The sequence below is a fragment of the Hibiscus syriacus genome, unplaced genomic scaffold (assembly GCF_006381635.1).
Source record: "Hibiscus syriacus cultivar Baekdansim isolate YM2019G1 unplaced genomic scaffold, ASM638163v2 tig00111582_pilon, whole genome shotgun sequence".
Classification (NCBI taxonomy): Eukaryota; Viridiplantae; Streptophyta; class Magnoliopsida; order Malvales; family Malvaceae; genus Hibiscus; species Hibiscus syriacus.
This window is the reverse complement of record NW_024063126.1, coordinates 9,974,888-9,995,159: the sequence shown is the minus strand read 5'-3', so window position 1 is coordinate 9,995,159 and position 20,272 is coordinate 9,974,888. Positions and strand designations below refer to the sequence as shown.

The 20,272-nt window shown below is 34.9% G+C and overlaps 2 protein-coding genes across 2 annotated transcripts; both read left to right on the top strand.

Annotated features, from left to right (window-relative positions):
* Positions 1–14,038: 14,038 nt before the first annotated feature.
* LOC120165328 (monothiol glutaredoxin-S9-like) lies at positions 14,039–14,454 on the top strand. Its single transcript, XM_039174876.1, has one exon. The coding sequence runs from the start codon at positions 14,054–14,056 to the stop codon at positions 14,357–14,359; it is 306 nt and encodes a 101-aa protein (XP_039030807.1). The 5' UTR covers positions 14,039–14,053; the 3' UTR covers positions 14,360–14,454.
* Positions 14,455–16,738: 2,284 nt separating this feature from the next.
* On the top strand, positions 16,739–17,420 carry LOC120165429. Its single transcript, XM_039174948.1, has 2 exons — positions 16,739–17,179; positions 17,298–17,420. Exons 1-2 carry the CDS (start codon positions 16,739–16,741, stop codon positions 17,418–17,420), a joined length of 564 nt encoding a protein of 187 aa, XP_039030879.1.
* Positions 17,421–20,272: the final 2,852 nt, after the last annotated feature.

The window sequence follows — 20,272 nt, the reverse complement described above, 5'->3', positions numbered from 1 at the left end:
ACACATTCGTCACAATGTGGGGAGCTTTCTGCTATAAAGTTATACCCTTCGGATTAAAGAATGATGGGGCAACATATCAGAGAGATATGGTAACCTTGTTCCACGACATGATGCACAAAGAGATCGAAGTTTATATCGATGACATGATTGTTAAGGCACAGACTGAGAATGAACATGTCAAGAATTTGAGAAAGCTCTTCCAGAGATTGAGGAAGTTCCAGCTGCGACTGAACCCTAGTAAGTGTATATTCGGGGTGTCATCCGGGAAACTGTTAGGCTTCGTAGTCAGCAGGAAAGACATTGAGGTTGATCCTGATAAAGTTAAGGCTATCTAGAATCTATTTCCACCATGAACACAGAAGGAGGTCTGAGGTTTTCTGGGCAGATTGAACTACATAGCACGATTCATATATCAGTTAACCGACAAATGTGACCCAATCTTCCGACTTCTCCGGAAGAACAACTATGGAGCTTGGGATGAAAGCTGCCAAATTGCATTAGAAAAGTAAATGAGTATATGTCTCGTACTCCTATCTTGATGTCCCCTATCCCAGGCAAACCTCTGTTCTTGTATCTATCCATATTCAAGAACTCAATGGGGTGTGTCCTGGGTCAACATGACAAATCTAGAAGAAAGGAAAGAGCCATATACTATCTAAGCAATAAGTTCACCGATTGCGAGGTCAGATATCCTCCTATCAAGAAGGTTTATTGTGCTCTAGTCTAGCCTACAAAAAGACTCAGGCAATACATGTTGTATCACACTACTTGGATGATTTCCAAGTTAGATCCTTTAAAGTACATAATGGGGGTACCTGCTCTATCTAGAAGGTTAGCCCGATGACATATGCTCTTGTATGAATTTGACATCGAGTACGTAAGCCAGAAAGCAATCAAAGGAAGTGCCATATCAGAGTTCTTGGCAAGTAGAATCGATGAGAATTATGAGCCATTGGACTTTGATTTCCCAGATGAAGACTTGATGGTTATATCCTTAGAATAAGCAAGTACTTCAACAGACAGTTCCTAGAGAATGTATTTCGATGGTGCATCAAATGCATTAGGATATGGTATCGGGGCAATCCTAATCTCTCCAGAAGGGAATCACTACTCATTTACCAACATACTAAACTTCGATTGTACCAATAACATGGTAGAGTATGAAGCATGTGTCTTGGGAATTCGAGTTGCACTGGGGCAAAACATAAAGACCTTGCGGTTATACGGATATTCGGCATTAGTAATCTATCAGCTCCGTGGAGAATGGGAAACCAAGGATACAAAGCTGATGGAATACTGGAAGTTAATATTGGATCTGCTCGAAGAATTCGATAAAGTCACCTTCTACTACGTGCCTAGAGAAGAAAATCAAATGGCTGACGCTTTAGCTACCTTGGCAGCTGCATTAAAGGCTGGCAGGGAGTCTTAAATGATTCCAATTGACATGCAGTCATATGAGTACCCAGTTCATTGCTACCAAATTGAAGGAGTGAAAGACACTAAGCCTTGGTACTACGACATTCTGCAATATATCAAGCATCGAAGTTATCCAGAAGAAGCCACTGAAACGGATAAAAGAACTATTAGAAGGATGACAGTTGGATATGTCCTTGATGGGGAGGTCTTGTACAAGAAAAGCCATAATCAAGTCCTGTTAAGGTGCGTCGATGCTGAAGAGGAAAAAATGGTAATGGAAGAAGTACATGACGGAGTTTATGGAACATATGCAAATTGACATATGATGTCAAGACAAATAATGAGATGCGGATATTTTTGGTCCACGCTAGAAAGTGATTGCATCAACTATGCTATAAGATTTCATAAATGTCAAATTTACGGAGACAAAATCAATGTTCCACATCATCCACTTCATGTAATGACGTCACCATGGCCTTTCTCTCTGTAGGGCATGGATGTTATCGGGCAAATCCATCCGAAGGCTTCAAATGGTCACCGATTCATTCTTGTGGCAATCGATTATTTCACCAAATGGATAGAGGATGTATCATATGCTAGTGTCACTCAATCCACTATTTGCAAGTTTTTGAAGAAAGAGATCATATATCAATATGGTCTACCTGAAAGGATCATCACCGATAATGCTACAAACTTGAACAACAAGATGATGGATGTTGCTTGTGAACAATTCAACATAAAGCATCATAATTCTATTGCTTACAGACCAAAGATGAATATAGCAGTAGAAGCAGCAAACAAAAACATTAAGAATATAGTGGAGAAAACGACTGAGAATTACAAAGACTGGCATGAGAAGTTGCCTTTTGCTTTGTTCGCTTACCGAACCTTGGTATAAACTTCGATTGGGGCAACTCCATTTTCACTAGCTTATAGAATGGAAGCAGTGTTGCCAATTGAAGTAAAGATTCCATCACTCCAGATCTTGACCGAAGTCCAACTTGATGATTTAGAATGGGTGCAATCTCGATATGATCAACTGAACCTGATAGATGAAAAGAGACTCAGAGCCATTCACCATGGTCAAATCTATCAGAAACGAATGATCCAAGCACATGACAAAAAGGTGCGCCCGAGAATATTCCGCGAAGGAGATCTGGTGCTAAAGAGAATTTAGCCAGTTCACAAAGACTTCCGAGAAAAATGGACGCCAAATTGGGAAGGACCTTATGTTGTTAAAAAAGGCCTTCTCCGGAGGAGCCCTTGTCCTGGCTGAGATGGACAGACCTAAACTGCCACATCCCATCAATTTGGATGTAGTCAAGAAATACTTCGCTTAGGATGAAAACCCGAGAGGGCATCCTAAGTTAGAAAAAAAACAAAACAAAAAAAGAGAAAATATTTAGGGTGAAAACCCGAAAGGGCGCCCTAAATTAAAAAAAAATTGAAAAAAAGAAAAAGAACAAAAGAAAAATAAGGTGGCTTCAAGATGAAAACCCGAAAAAGGGTTTCTTACAACCAATGATGGGTCCAAGTTGAAAACCCAAAAAGGGCGATTTGGATATTGACAGTGGAAACATCTCGGCATCTGAATCTTCTACAAACTCAACAAGTCGGAGAAAGGTTGCACTCTCTAGAATGTTGTCGTGTTTTCGAATATTCCTTGACAAATGCTGTATTCAAAGTCACCTAACGGCTTTTCAGCTCAGAAGTAACCACATTATCGAGATCTAAGACATTCATTCACACTTCATCATGTATTCATTGCCCAAAATGTTTTTCATGTATTATTTGTTCTTTTCCCCTCATGAATAAAAACAATTTTTTTCTCTAAATCAATTCCCTTTGAGAATCTTAGATTGAATTTAAACCTAATGATTTGTTTACTTCTGCAAAAGATAATCGCATATTACTGTACAAAGACTCATTGAAAAGTATAGGTACCCAGAAGCCGATCAAGGCTCATGCACGTACTTGAGATGGTCGAGAAACATTTCCCAAATCAAGAAAAAATAGAATGTGCACATCAGATTTGAACGTTGAAGAATTCAAGATCGTGAATCAGAACTTCGAGATTCCAGAATCAAGACAATCGGAGATCGATATTTCTCTCTAGAGCCCAAAATAACATATGTTGCATATGCATTTTAGGCATACCTAAGAGAATTGCATCCATAAAATCACATATATGCATAACTTTGCAGGTTTTAGCTAGAGCCAATTTCATCTTCACAACGAAGGATATTGGACTCGAAACGACACAATTTGCTCGAGAGTATATTTCAACTTCACGATGAAGGATATCTAACTCGAAGCCAAACTTCACAACGAAGGGGTCATCCACGGTTTCAACTTCACGGCGAAAGGAATTGTGTCCACCCGCAACATACAATACTTGTATTTCAACTTCACGATGAAGGATATTCAAGTCAAGGCTCAACTTCACGACGAAGGGGCCATCCACGATTCCAAATCCACGACGGAGGGTATCGTACCCAAACATCCATGATTTCAACTCCATGATGGAGGATATCGTTCCATTTGAGGCTCAATTTCACGATGAAGGGGCTTCTCAGTTTCAGAGTCAATTTCAACTTCACGATGGAGGATATTAGACTCGAAACAATACAACTTACTTGGATTTCAACTTCACGACGAAGGATATCCAATTTCAGTCTCAACTTCACGACGAAGGGGCTACCCGCGGTTTTAACTTCACGACGAAGGGAATCATGCACACAAGCAACATCTATCTCTAGATATGATTTCAAATTCACGACGAAGGATATCCAACTCAAAGAAGGAGTTTCTGTCAATAAACTTTCCAGTTTCAGAGTCAATTTCAACTTCACAAGGAAGGATATTGGCCTCGAAACAACGCAACTTATATTGGATTTCAACTTCACGACAAAGGATATCCAATTCTAAGGCTCAACTTCACAAACAGATTGATCCAACTTCATGACGAAGGAGTCATCTGTAACACAACAACACCGAAGTCTTCAGGACAAGTTTTACCTTCACGAAGAAATATCTTGGGCTAGAAGACGATCTAGGAGCTACTTTCTAATACTCTGAGTTCTATTTCAACTTCACGACGAAAGATTGCGTCTTCAGAATTTTTCTATTTTAAACTCAACCTCACGATGGGGGAGTCATTTCGTGATTTAAATTGACAAACCAGCCTTAATATTGGATTTCAACTCTACGACAGAGGATATTCGATACAGAAGAAATCTGTGTCTTTTAAATCTTTTCTCCATTTTCGTTACATGATAATAAGCAAAGAGGGGCAACTGTAGACACTATCTTTCGTCCTTATATAAACAAATATATGGTTATATACTATAAATTATATATTGTATAATTTATATTCTATTTACATTTTTTCTCTCTCTCTTTTTACAAGCCCAAACGAAACCCATTGCAGAACCAAGGATGGCCCAACATAAACACCCCAGTGGTACAAACCCGATAGACGAGTGAACTGGGAAACCCTAGTTTCTCATCTTTGCTTCCACCCATTCAAAGACCCCATGCCTCACATACCTCGGTCGTCGTTTTTCATGCAACAATCCCATCATTCTCGGCCTCCAACCGACGTGCATGTATGGGACACCAACAACCAACACAGTAGAGTTCGATTAGGACTTAAATAAGGCTAAAACTAGCATTTTTTCTGTGTATAAATAAGCTCATAAATGAACACAAAGAACACACATGAATTACACGCAAAATTACTAGAAAAATACGAGCAGAGAAAGAGTGATTCCAAAGCATTTGTAACAAGTTCGAGAGGAAATAAAAGAAAGGTATTTTGTTTACCTTTTCGTTTGTTAATTCCCCTTTGCATGTTGTTGTGGCTTGAGATTTGGCTTGGAAACGATCAAAAACTATACGGCTGAGGATCCATAGGGGGCTATTCAAGACTTGTTTTCAAGATCTACACCCCATGAGGCCTTTTTTTTAAAACCTTCTGATTTTCTAAAAATTGAGAAGAGAAGATTTTTAAAAAAAAATAATAAAAAAAATTTCGTCGCCATTGACCGTCGTGTTCTGGAAATCACGGCGGTGTTCTTCAAAAAATGAAGAACACCCATGAAGCTTTGAGAGAAAACTATGGTTTTTGCTTTGATCCATTTTGAATCTTATGAAAATAATGAAGTGTGTTTGTGTAAAATAGGCTTCATACCTAGCCCAAATTTTGACCTGCGACCCGACCCATGGACCTATAAGGTCTGCGTGTTTCTGTTATTAAAGGGGTGAATCCCCTCTTCGTCCCTCTATGTTTTTTAAATTTTGATTTTACCCTTAAATCTCATTTTAAATTTCAATTTTCTTTCGAATTTGTGCTATCAATTTTGTTTTCGTTTCAATATAACCCATATTATTATCATATATTAATTTATTTTTTTCTCTTTTTATTTTTCTATTTATTATTTATAGTATTTTAATCTATATATGTATATATTTTATATCATTATTATGTTTTATTATATATATATATATATATATATATACATGTTTAGTATTTTATTTATATGTTTATCACTATATATATTTTAATTATTTTATTTGATTGTTTTTTTATCACATTACAATGTACATATGTATCTATTTTACCTTTTTATTATCATTATTATTAGTATCATTTTGATTGTTTTATTTATCTTTTTGTGCTTTGTTTATTATTTCTGCCTTATATTGATTATATATTTCACTACAAGTCTAACATCTTTAATCTTCTAAGGGAATTTTAATCAATCAAAGGTAAGTAATTGAGATCCTATTTCTACCTTTAAATTTAATTTACCACTTTCTTAATTTAAGACAACTGGAAATTACGTAGTACCGAAAGGGCAGTTCAAGTGTGCTAACCCTTCCTTGGTTGTAACCGACTCCCGAATCCGACACATCTTTGGTAAGACGCAGATCAGGTAAGAAATAAGGTATCCAGTCAACCCATTTGTTTTAAAATAAATGATTGGTGGTGACTCTAGCCCACTCATTTCAAGTCGAAGTCTAATTTCGGGGCCCAACCGAAAGACGGTTCCGACAACTAAAAATTGTTGATTTCCTTTCTCTAGTAGATCTCTTTATTGTTGAACCAACATTTTCTCGTGGATCGTGTTGTTCAACTAATATTTCAATAATTTTTGGATTTTCTACTGAAATATTTTTAGTCACAAGTGTTTAACTCCATATTATACTTGAGGCGTGTTTTTTTATAATAATCAATCTCTTATTTGAAGTAGAATATTGATCTACAAGAATTGAGTCAGGAGAGAGGTCACTCCCTCCATTTGTTATAATTAACATCAATCATATTTAACTCAAAGTAAACAAATGAGATTAAACTTGGCGCAGTCCTTTAGATGCCTATTACTTTTCACAAAAGAAACACATGGAAATTTTTCAAACCTAATTTTAGGCTCTATATTTGACACTATCAAAATATAATAGTGTCCTTGTCCTAGGAGGTGATACATTATATAATGGTGAATTGTATGGCAGTGACAGAATCAGTATAGGATGAGGGGTGTCAAATGACACCTTAAATTATCTTTTTTTTAAATCCTTTATAAACTTTATATTATATAATATAAAAATAAATAAATGAAACCACTTTTAGAAATATTTTCACCCCTTAAAAAAGAAATAGCATAATATCAAAATTAATACCAACATTTGTTCAAATAATCATTTTAGCCTTTATTCTTTTTAGAGCAATTTGACCCTTCAATATTTCATTTTAGGGAAAAATGTCTCTCTATGCATGAAAATAGTTAGTTAACAAACGGTTAACACTCTAAAAGAGTGACATTTTTATCTTAAAATCAAACGTTGAGTGCTAAAATACTCTAAAAAAAGAATATTAGGAAACAAAATTATCATTTTAGTAAATGTTGGGGGTTGATTTATTACTTGCTTAGTGATGTCATTTAGAGCATTACTTCTAATTTTGTGTTTAAACTGCTTCATCATGATTTATTACTTTCATGCTTAGATTTACCTACTTCAAGTGGTATATTAGAGTAGTTGTGCAGTACTGAACTTCAAAAAGTTTAACGTTTTAAATTATTTTTTATGCACATATTATACTTTTATGGTTTATGATAGGACAACAACATCATCGAGATTAATTTATGAAGATACTCATTTTTTTCATTTCATTATTATTATTATTATTATTATTATTATTATTATTATTAAATAATAAATTATTATTACATATTACAGGCCCAATCAAAACTGGACCGACCCAATTACAAATAAAACCCAACCAGCCCAAGTTTGGAAACCCTATGTAGATTAGGGTTTCATCTTCTCCAGCCGCCGCTCCTCTTCTCAGCCGTTGGATCTAACCTTGATCCAGCAGCTCACATCTTGCCAGATGAAACCCTAGGGTATCATAACCCTAGGAACACGAGGCCGTCGCTTCTGTTACCACCGCTCCACGTTGTCGACGCTGCTACCACGACGCCCGCCTTTGCTTCCAGAAGAGCCATTCCAACCGCATATGTCGCCCAACAGTGAGTCATCACTGGAAGTTTAGTGACTCACCAAGTTGATCTTTTAACCGGTCCGAAGACATCGCCGATGATGGCTATAAAAGCCACCGAGCCCTGCCAATAGGAGAGGAGACAGAGAGAACCCAACAATACAAAACAGAAAACACAACCACCAAGAACCACCAATAAGCACGAAGCAAAACCCAAAACAGAAAGAGAAGAGTGAGAGAAACTTACCGGGGAAGACAACACCTTGATCTGAGCCACCACTGACTCCAAGCGCCACCAAAAAAACCTTCGAAAACCGAAGGTACTTTTATAGATTTGCTTCAATCGAGAGATTTTTAAGGAAAAACGATAACGGAATCGGCCTTAGCAGGTTCTGATCTATATTTTGGGGGTAGGATTATAATTTTCAGCCACCGTGAACGGTGACCGGCGACGGGGTTGGTGGCGGCAGATGGCTGTCGGCCGATGACCGGCTTCCCTCCAGTGAGGGAAGCTAGAGAGAAGCCAGAGAATTTTTCCTTCTCTGTCAGATAGAGAGAGAAGGTGAAAGATGAAAATGAAAAAATTGGCCTTAAGGCCGTGTAGTTTAGGGTTTAAATACCCCTCCTCGAATGACGTCGTTTTGGGGAGGGGTCTGTGTGTAATTTCAAAATAGTTAAACCTCGTCGTCAGTCCATTAATTTTTTAATCTTACATTATAGTCACTGGAATCAAATTAATAATTATTTTAGTTCAACCTCTTAATTTGTTTATTTTATAATTTAGTCATTAAATTACTTATATATAAATTTAGGGAAAATAACTGAAATGACTATTCTAATTTTGTTAGATAATATTCTAGTTCCTAAATCATGTTTTAATTTATGTTAATTTGATATCGAATTTAATATAATTTTATTTTAGTCACTAAAATAAGTAATATGTAAAATAGCATGTTTAATCCATGTAATTTTAAATAATTAATTACGAATTAGGATATTTAATTTTAATATATTCTAATTTAGTCATTAATTTTAATTACTAGTTTTATTATTATTTTTATATAGTTTTATTTTCATTTATTTTAGTTATTGTTTTAATTTTATATGTTTATTTCCAATATGTTTAATTATTATTAATAATATGAAATATAATAAATAATATTTATTTATTTTATTTTACTTTACTTTCTATTAAAATCCTATTTATAAATTTAATGTTATATACAAAATAATCATATTTTAATTTCTTTTTCAATATTAAGAAAGGGCAGTCTTAAAGCAGCTGGATATCCATTTTCTGATATTTTAAATAAATATTTTAAATTATATATATTTTAATTATTTTTAGATAAATGTTTTATTAATATTTATTTATTTTTTAATATTAAGAAAGGAGTTGTCTTAAAGCACCTAGAAGCCATTTTCTGATATATCTAAATAAATAAATATCTTATTTATATTTAAATTAATATATTTTCATAAAATTATAAATTTGAAATAACAAGATTATAAATTAAATATATCTTTGAATTTTTAAATTTCTAATAATAAAGACAATTTATAATTAATAAAGTACCGATTTTGGGCGTTATAGGGGTGCTAATCCTTCCCTAAACGTAATTGACCACGAATCATTTTTTACTAAAATTTTTGGTTATAAGCAGATCAGTTTTATATTTTAAATTATGTTTTATTCAAAACTATTTTAAAAGATTATTTTTAGGTATTTGATCTACTTAACCCAAAAAGGTCAATGACGACTCCTAAAATATTATTTTATAAAAATCATTTATTTATTCATTTTAAATTTTTCCACCAAGTAAAAGCAAAAAATTTTCGTGCCCGGGCAAAAACCGGTTACGACAATTTCAATTAGATCTTACAGAATATAATGATTGAATACTTTAGTGGGTATGTCTATTTTGCGACCCTTTGTATGTTCAGTATGTAATTCTTTTAAACTTTTAGTTATTGTATTTGATTTTAAAGTTATTAGAGTTTTGAATTTTGTATAGTCCTTTGATATATTGATTTTTTATATGAGTATTAAAATTTGTTATAAAAAATAGGGTAAATTACACCATTCATCATTGAATTTTACTCTCTCTCCTATATCACTTATTATATTTTCAATATTTTCAATTTATTCATTGAACTTTCGAATTGTTCCTGTTTTGGTCACTACAAATTATTTTATTAATATTATTCTATGACGTGGTGTTTATTATTATTATAAAATATAAAAATAATTCAAAAAACAAATAATAAAATAATATTTTATTATTATTAAATTTAAAAAGATATAACCGCTTATTCTCATCATTGTCGACCACCGTCGGCCTTCGAAACTAGTAGCCGTTTGATCCCAAATTGTACATAGGGACTCACTTTGACACACTAAGTCCAAATTTGATGGTTTTTTCACCGGAAAATAAGTCATAACTCAATGAATCTTTTCCGATAAATAAGTCACATAAAAAAAATTCCGCGATAAACCTTTGAATAAAAGAACATTTCCTAAAATTAAAACTATATCTCAGTTAGACATGTCATGAAAAATTAAAATTGAATTCATTATTTTTTTAAAATTTAAAATTATTTCTTAAAAAGACCTGTCATGAAATAGAAATTAAATTTCTAGAAAGATTAAGAATAAGAAAACATTTTCTAAAATTAAAACAAAACAATTGCTAAACACTAATTCGTAGGTGTCAATAGCCTCCACCTACGACTATATCTTATTTCTTAAATAAATGTATCTTTCAACTCCCATTAGTTCTCTCATGTTTCTTAATCTTGTAAGAAATTTGAGACATAGATTATAGAACCATAATTAATTCGTTATTTGTTATAATTAACATCAATCATATTTGACTCAAAGTAAATAAATAAAATTGATTTATCTTTTTTCGCTAGAACTCTTAAATTTGATGTAGTCCTTCTTTACATGTCAATTATATTTTACAAAAGAAACACTTGGACTTTTTTTAAACCTAATTTTAGGCTCTAAATTTGACATTTCCAAAATCTAGTTTAAGGGAAAAATTATTCTAAACATCTATTTGACATTTTGCAAACCTACTTTTTGGCTCTAAATTTGATCTAAATTATTTTTAAGAAAAAAATCATTAAATTTTTTATTTTAAAAATATTGAGAATCCTTCTAAAATCTAAATCAATTACCCGATTCACTAACATGAAGTTATTAGACTAAATTTTGGGATGTGTCAACGACCATATAAGAACTAACTTTCTATGCAACTTTGAGTTATTGTATTTGATTTTAAAGTTAACAGAGTTATGAATTTTATATAAACCTTTGATATATTGATTTTTGACATGAGTATTAAAATTTGTTATAAAAGAATATTCATAGTCAATGTTGGAATCATTGTATGCTTTAAGGGCTATTTTGTCTATTAAGCCTTTAAAAATTATAAATTTATTTTTAGAAGTATTATACAATTACTCAATCATGATATTTTTCTAATATATATATATATTACATTTCCTTAAAAATGTTATTTGAGATTATTAATTATTGATATTTGTGGACAATAAAAAATTGATATCATCATGCAATTACTCAAATTATGGTTTATGGTTTGTCATTACATGTGTTAGGGTTGTTTATCGAACGAGTCAATTGCTAGTTGGGCGGTGTTCAATTCAAGCTCATTAAAAAGTTTTGTTGCTTGCTAAGCTCGTTAAACTTTTACTCGACTCGTACTTGTTAAAAAAATTTATTGTTCAACTCATTACTCGTTAAGTTCATCAGAATATTTGGGTAGGTACTTAGGATTTGTTTTTTTGGTGTAAATTAATTATTGATATTTTAATATTTTTCTTATTATTTATTAAAAAATTAGTGTATTAGTAATAATTATTAATTAATAATTTAACATCTTTCTTATTATCTATTAGTAAATTAGTAATTATTATTTAGACTTTTTTAATGCAATGATTTTTTAAGGCGGCTACTAAAAAATTATAAAAAAATAACAAACTGCTCGCAAACTTACAGAGTCGAGTTAGACCTTGTTCGACTCAACTCGTTAAGGTCTCAAGTCGAACTCGAGTTTGAGTTCCAATCAAGTCAACTTGAGTCAAGTACTGACCAAGTTTTAACCAAATCGAGTTCTAGTAGTTCACGAGCTGCTCAACTCATTAAGCATCCCTAGTTTACATCATTATCAATTAACAGTAATGTAAATATAGTTAATATACTGATAAAATAATTTTTATTAATTTTACGGTTGGAAGGTTCAATTAGATATAAAAAATTGAACAGGTTTAATTGATTTTTTTAAAATGGAAAGATTTATATACTAAAAAGCCAAACAAATTTATTTTCTATATTTATAATTTTATTAATTCAATGATAATTCTAGAAAAGTAATGTTAATATTGAAACATTTTTGATTATATATAACCCTAAGGGGCTGTTTGGTTCAAGGTATATTTTTATTACTAGGGGAATGGAATCCTTATTCCCCCGTTTGGTTGGCCAACATTCCTAGTCCCCGATAATCTTTTATTACCAATAGTGGATTTTTTGGGGTATATTACCGGGAATGTGATTACTCCCTTCCCTTAGGTATTGTTGGATTACCAGCATTTTGGACTAAAATGCCCTTAAATTTTTTTTTAAAAAAAATATCCTTCTTCTGTAGTTGAATAATAAAAATTCTACGAATGTTAAATTACAAATTTATCCTTAAACTATTTTAGATTTTAAAAAAAGTCTATAATTAAAATTTTATATGAAATTCAGGGGTTAAAATAAAATTTTACCCTTTCATTAAACTTATTTATCTTTTCAATTTTATAAAAAAATTATATAAATTTTATGAATTTAAAATTTTTAAAGAAAATATATAAATTAATTATAGTAATATTATAGTAGAATTCAACTTGTTAAAAAAACAAATATATAATAAGGACAATTTGGTAAAATATACATTCTAATAATCTTTTATTCCTTTAACCAAACATTGTAATCTTACATTCCTGTTAAACTAACCAAACACAAAATACAACATTCTCAATAATCCTATTCTCTGGTAATCTTTTATTCCCATCGGTAATCTTACATTCCGTAAACCAAACGCACCCTAATACTAAATTAATATTACCAGATGGGATAGTGAAATGTCTGGGTGTGTACCCCAGTTCGAATCCGGTCTTAGACATTTATTTTTTTGACAACAGCCTAAACATTTAGTTAATGCATGAACGAACCGATTTACAATTATAACTTGCATGTTTTACGGGTGCATCCTTCTATTACATTAACGGATTAACATAAATACTGCAGAAACTTGTTGAGGATATTGTAGATCTTCAGTGGTTTTCTCTTTTCAAGGAGTTTATTGATTTTAAAACTAACATATTAGTTGACATAGTTAATGATTTATTATAACAACTGATGTTCATGTTACCTTATTTTTAGGGCAAAAAGGTGATATTACTCATGATTTTACAGTGTGTGCCTCTACTGTAACTACCTCATGGATGCTCTTCTGCAATGCCAACTTTTTTTCGGATAGACAATGGAGAATCCTGTCATGTCCCACTGTGATGAAAGGAAGAGTAGTTGTCAATACACGTGCGGTCGCCATTCAAAGCCGTTGAAAGAGCAGCAACCCCTGTAGTGTGTCCTCACATTTGAGAAGAAGAATCATATGCAAGTTGGTGGGCGCAATACAAAGATATTGCCTCCCCCAAAAGCCATCGCATTCTCGATCTTTTCCCGCAAACTGGATTCAAAGGAGGCGATTGTGGGAATCTGGTCTAAATGAGTAGCTTGCCTCAGAATATTTTCAAAGTTATTGGTTTGAAGGATCTAGTTAAAGCAGAGTTTCTTTTCAATGTTCTGTCAAACAATGGAGTTTACTCAATGATGTTCCCTATAAATACTCCACCATCGGAGCTTAAGTTTCAGGTCCACCAAGGGTTTGGACCCTTTTCTCTCTTTCTCAAACTCCAACCTCCCACCACCATTCAGACAAATGCAGTGATCCGATAGTCGTTAAGTTTTAAAGTGAAATCGAAAGTATATCGTGACTTTTCTCTGAGCTTTTGCATTTTCTTCGTCCCACGTTAAGTGTAACGACCGTCTTCACTGCAAAAGACATGGACAAGGTGATGAGATTGGCCTCGGAGAGTGGAGTGGTGCTGTTCAGCAAGAGCTCATGTTGCCTGTGTTATACAGTCAGGATTCTGTTCCAAGACCTTGGGGTGACCCCGACGGTTAACGAGATCGACCAAGACCCTGAAGGCCGGGAAATGGTGAGATCCCTGATGAGGTTGGGGTGCAACACGCCGGTTCCGATGATCTTCATCGGGGGAAAGCTGCTGGGATCCACAAATGAAGTCATGTCCCTCCACTTAAGTGGAGGGCTGATCCCTTTGCTGAGGCCGTATCAAGCTTTGTATTGAACTATAATACAAATTAAAATTCTCTTTCTAATTATGACATTGAAAGAAATAAATTGACTAAAAAATCAGTAGTCTCTCTGGTCAGCTGTACGTATTGTGTATCTTCTTTTTTTCCATGTTAATCTCTCATAAGATATTCTATAGCTTTGCTTTAGCTCTCTATATCAATGTAATTTGTTCCTATTTCTTAATGAAGTTTACATTCTATATGTACTTCTGCTTAAGTCATTTATACCGACTTACAACTCAGATGATAGTTAATTTTTTAAGAAAGTAGAACGAGATATGAACGGCACTGCGTCAGCTCAATCGTCGGAAAAAGCTTCAGGAAAGGTAGACGAGATCCAAACTCTGTTTGTGCAGAACATTCCTCCTAGGTATCATTGGAGTGGACTGAGACAATAATTCGGTAGGCATGGAGATGTTGTCAGCTCTTACATAGCTAGGAAGAATGACAGATTGGGGAAGCGATTTGGTTTTGTTAGATTCTCAAAAAAAGAAGATACAGAGAGAGCGATGCAAAGACTCAATGGATTTTGGTTGTTCGGATATCGACTTTCAGTGAAGGAAGCAAGGTTTAGAGCAAAGAATTCAAGCGGAGACTTGAATAGTCCTTCCAATTCCAATACAGCCATAAGGGTACCTAACGATAAAAGTATTGCGGAAGAAGTTTCTGAGACACAGACAAGAAGGAGGAGCAGGTCCATACAGGGAGTTATTGATGATGAGGTTGTTCGAAAGTTGCAAAAATGCCTCGTAGGTACTATGGCAACGGTATGTTCTTCGACTCAGGTGGTTGACAGATTACGTGCAGGGGGCTTGGGAGAGGTTAGGATTAAGTTTATGGGAGGAAGAGATTTCCTTTTAGAATTCATGGACGAAGAGCTTTATACGTTTATGAAAGAGCATAATTGGTCATTCTTACGGGAAGTTTTCCTGGAAGTTAATCCTTGGACAGAATCATACAGAGCGTCTGAAAGGGTAACCTGGATCAAATTAATAGGTGTGCCATTACACTGTTGGAACCATAACACGTTCAAAAGGATTTCTGAGCTATGGGGGGAATGTTTGGCGATGGGAGAAAATGCTCTTCAGGAATCGAGTTGTGAGGAGATGACTATCTTGATAGCAACTAGAAGAAAGGAATTGATTGATGAGGTGGTTGATTTGGAGGCAGGAAGGGATGTTTTTAAAATAAGAGTTGTGGAACAGAATACTAGTAGGAGTGATACGTGCAGTCACAAGAAAGAAGCAAAAGTCAATTTAGTCACCGATGATTCGAGTGCGTCGACAGTAAGGAGTATGGAGCCGACGGAGGAGGAGAAGGCCGAGAGGTGGCATGAGGAAGATGATAGTTATTTAATGTGCATGGGGAACATTCCAAGAGGCGGCTGTATGTCAGGGAGGGAAGAAGTAGAGAGAAACATAGGGGAGGATGCAATTGTGGGTCAGAGGGTCAATGATGTTTGTTCTGGGAAATCTCAAAAGCAATACGAGGTGGAGGAGGGAAATGAGGTGGAGGTGGCAGAAGATGATTGCAGATTTCTAGTTAAGGTGGTGGACGATAATGAAGGTATTAATGAGAATCTAAAGGATTTGTCTATACGGGAAGGGGGGTTAGGTGCAAAGGCGGTGGAGGTTTCGGAGTATTTGGGCCTTACAAATTCCTTTTCTAAGAAAGGATCCAATAAGGAACAATTGGACGGGTGCTTGGCAGACCCGAAGGTAAATAAGTCCAGTTTGAGACGGGAGGGGGAAGAATGGGAAAAGGGGCTCTGCTTGCAAATGAGCGATGATATTTTTATTCCCAAAACTAAGCAGAACTTTAGAGCAAAGGAGGGAAAAATTAAGAAATACAGCTCTATCAAAAAAATTCAAGGAAAATATGGTGTTACTCAAGGAAAGATTAGAAACTGTCGTGTGAAGAAAATCCATAGGAAGGAGCTAAGTGAGGAAGAGTTGACTGAACTTGAAGGAAGGTCTTTGTCTGATTCGGATCTTCAAGAACGTTGGCAGAGGAAAAAGTCAGAAGCGAGGAAAACCTTACAAATTGGTAGAGAGCTGGGTATTCAGTTTAAAGGCTCAGAGGAGGCGTTGGTTAAGGAAATTGCAGCTGGGGATGATCTTGAAGGAGAGTCCCAATCTCTGTCCATTGATTTCTAGAAGGCAGCAGAGGGGGGAGTCTCCAAGATGAGAATTATGTCTTGGAATATAAGAGGTATGGGTTCTAATGTGAAGATCTCAGAGCTTAGAAAGTTTATTTGGATTTATAGAATTGAGATGGTATTGTTACAAGAGACTAAGAAGGAGGATTTAAAGGATACTGAAATTAGTAGTTTTTAGTGTAATGATGATTTTGATTTTAGATTCTCGAAAGCAATGGGAAAATCTGGGGGTATTCTGTCTGTCTGGGATAAAAGTAGATTTCAGATCTTGGATAGCTTAATTACAGATAGATTTATTTTGATAGAAGGGAAGTATGCTCCGCATGATTTGTCATTTTCTGTTATGAATGTTTATGCTCCTTGTGAAGTATCTGAACAAGTCATAGTTTGGAGTGCAATTGTGGAAGTTAGGAGGAAAAATAAGAATAGATGGTTCATGGTAGGTGATTTCAATGCAATAAGAAGTAACAGCGAGAGAAGCGGGTGTTCTTACAGACAAACAGAGATTGTAGAGTTCAATTCGTTCATAGAGGCTTGTAATCTATTTGACATGCCTTTATCGGGGAGAAAATTTTCGTGGTTTGGACCGGGAAATAGAAAGAGTCGTTTAGATAGAATTTTTGTGAAGGATGAATGGTTTAATGAAAATAGTGATGTAACTCTTTTTGGTCTTCCGAGAACAGTTTCAGATCATATTTCCTATATTATTAGGGAATGAAGTGGTGGATTGGGGACCTAGACCGTTTAAACTGATTAATTGTTGGTTAAATCAGGAGAGTTGTATTGAGATTATTAAGAAAACATTGCAGCACGAAAAAGAAGGTGATGTAGATTTAAATGTGAAATTAAGAAGGGTGAAAGGAGCACTTCAGAAATGGAATTTACAGAACTACTGAAATGTTGATATGGAAGCAAAAAGATTGGAGAAGAGGATTAATGAGTTAGATATGAAGAGTGATGCTGATGGTTTAGATGTCAGTGAAAGAGAGGAACAACTGAGCTGCACAAGGAGGTTATGGGATACATTGAAGGAAAAGGAGGATATATGGCGCCAGAAATCAAGATCGAACTGGCTGAACTGGGAGATGAAAACACCATTTTTTTCCATAGAGTAGTTAAGATTCAGAGTAAAAAGCGATTGATATTGGGAACTAATTTGGGAGAGGTCGATGATGTTGAGCCAGACAAACTTAGAGCTAAGGTTTTCAATTTCTTTAGCAACCATTTTAGACGCAAGGAAAAGAAGTGGAAGACGGAGATCAATTTGCCGTTCAAACAACTATCAAGGGTGGATGCAGAAGGGCTGGAAGTGATTTTTTCCATTGAAGAAGTAAAGGATGCTGTGTGGAGTTGTGGGGAGGACAAAGCTCCGGGTCCGGATGGTTTCAATATAGTCTTTTTTAAGAAAGCATGGGAATGGGTAAAAGAAGATTTGATGAAGACCATGGATAAGTTTTATAGGAATGGAAAATGGGGTAAGAATGTCAATTCATATTTTTTAGCATTGATTCCAAAGGTGGCTAATCCGACTGAAATTTCAGAATATAGACCGATCTTGTTGGTGAGCAGCTTGTACAAAATAATTGCTAAAGTGTTAGCAAGGAGATTAAGAGGTGTGATTGGAAAAGTGATTAGTGAGACACAATGTGCATTTATAGCAGGAAGACAGATTTTCGATGGAATCTTAGTGGCAAATGAAGTCATTCATTCTTTGAATATAGAGAGTGGAGGGAGAGGTGGATTGATTTTAAAACTAGATTTTGCAAAGGCGTATGATTGTGTTTATTGGGAGTTTTTAGACTCTGTTCAGCACAATATGGGTTTTGGAAGCACATGGAGACGCTGGATTTGGGAATGTATTTCGACAGTTAGAGTTTCTGTTCTTCTAAACGGGTCTCCTACAAAAGAATTTAAAATGTACAGAGGTTTACGACAGGGAGATCCATTGTCCCCCTTTTTGTTCATAATGATAACAGAGGCTCTTCATCTTTTGTTAGAAGGAGTTGTTCGCAAAGGATTCATTGAAGGTATTGAAAATGTGGCACCAAACATAAGTATTTCTCATTTGCAATTCGCGGACGATACGATAATGTTCATTCTTCCAGATCAAAGAAGTATGGTCAATGTTAAGAGAATCTTGAGATGCTTTGAATTGGGTTCGGGTTTAAGCATTAATTTTAGAAAGCCGTGCTTAGCAGGGGTGAAGGTGGAAGAAGCTAGATTAAAACAACTAGCTAGTTTGGGTGGTTGTTCTGTGTGTGCATTGCCGTTTAAATATTTGGGAATTTCGTTAGGTGCAGATCCTAGAAGAATTTCTACTTGGGAACCTGTTATTGAAAAGTTTAAAGCTAAATTGGTGGGCTGGAAAAGTAGGACGTTATCTTTTGCTGGGCGAGTGGTTCTTATTAATTCAGTGTTGTCAATGTTGCCGTTGTATTATATGTCGATTTTCCCTATTCCAAAAGCGGTTATATCAAAAATTGATAAGATTAGGAGAGGTGTTTTGTGGGGTTGTGATGGAAACAAAAATAGATTGCCAAGGGTGAGTTGGGGTAGATTGTGCTGTCCGAAAAAGAAAGGTGGGGTTGGAATAATCAATCTAAAGGCAAAGAATATGGCGTTGCTTGCTAAGTGGGGTTGGAGATTTGCAACGGAAAGAGGGGCATTATGGAGGTCTGTAATCAGTCACAAATATGGCTCAGGTGATCTGCCTTGGTTGGTTAGTCTTGAAGATATCAAGAAAGCCTCGATAACATGGAGAGGGATCGTGAAAAACTTGTCTAGTGAAAGTACAGCTAAATGGATGAGTGGGGAATCTTTTAGGTGGGTAGTGGGTGATGGAAATCAGTTTTATTTTGGGAGGATGTGTGGCTTGGGGAAAGTCCTTTAAGATCAAGATATCCTCGTATTTACAGGCTAGCGTTGAGGAAATATATTACGGTGCGTGACATGATTTCTACAGGTGAATGGAAAAACTTAGATTTAGCAGCGTTGTTTGAGCGTCAATTGCTTGATAGGGAATTCAATACTGTTCGAATTATAAAACGCGAAGTGGACGATGTGAGTTTAAATTCGTTTTTGGCTGATCGGATTATATGGGTGCATGAGACTGATGGTTTATTTAAGGTTAAGAAATTGACAGATTTGCTCCTCAGTGATGAGTATTTTGAAGATGTATGTTTGTTTAACTTTGATATAATATGGAGCCTTAAAGTCCCTCCGAAGGTGAAATATTTTCTATGGATGCTTAAATTGAACAGAGTTCCAACTAAGGTATTCCTCTTTAACAGAGGAATTAAGCTGTTCGATGCTCAAAGATTGTGCCCATGGTGTGGAGATGTTGAAGAGGATGCAAATCATTTGTTTGTGTCTTGTATTTTTATGGCTTGTTTTTGGAATGCTTTCTGCAGGTGGTGGCATATTCCAGGCTTTAATTTGCAGTCAGTGGATGAAATATTTGAGTTTTGTTTTCAGTTTAGGTGGACAGAATCTACAACATTGGCTTGGTTTGTAAGCTTTACAGCGGCGTTATGGAGCCTATGGTTGGCTAGGAATGATGTAGTTTTTAAGAGTAAAAGTACGAAACTCAAAGATCTGCTAGTATATGTGAAGATGAGGGCTTATGCTTGGTGTAAGGCGTTGAAGGTTTTTAGTGTGTTAGATGAGAAAAGTTGGTGGGATTGGCCAGGGGAGTCAGCGGGTCTATGTGTACAACAACGTCCCAAGTCTGTGTGGAAGCCGCCAGTGT

Excerpts from the sequence above, each read along its gene's own strand:
- LOC120165328 (XM_039174876.1), top strand. The coding sequence starts at position 14,054 with ATGGACAAGGTGATGAGATTGGCCTCGGAGAGTGGAGTGGTGCTGTTC.
- LOC120165429 (XM_039174948.1), top strand. The coding sequence starts at position 16,739 with ATGGGAAAATCTGGGGGTATTCTGTCTGTCTGGGATAAAAGTAGATTT. Across the intron at positions 17,180-17,297 it reads GGTTTAATGAAAATAGTGAT|GAGAGTTGTATTGAGATTAT; the intron begins GTAACTCTTTTT and ends TGGTTAAATCAG.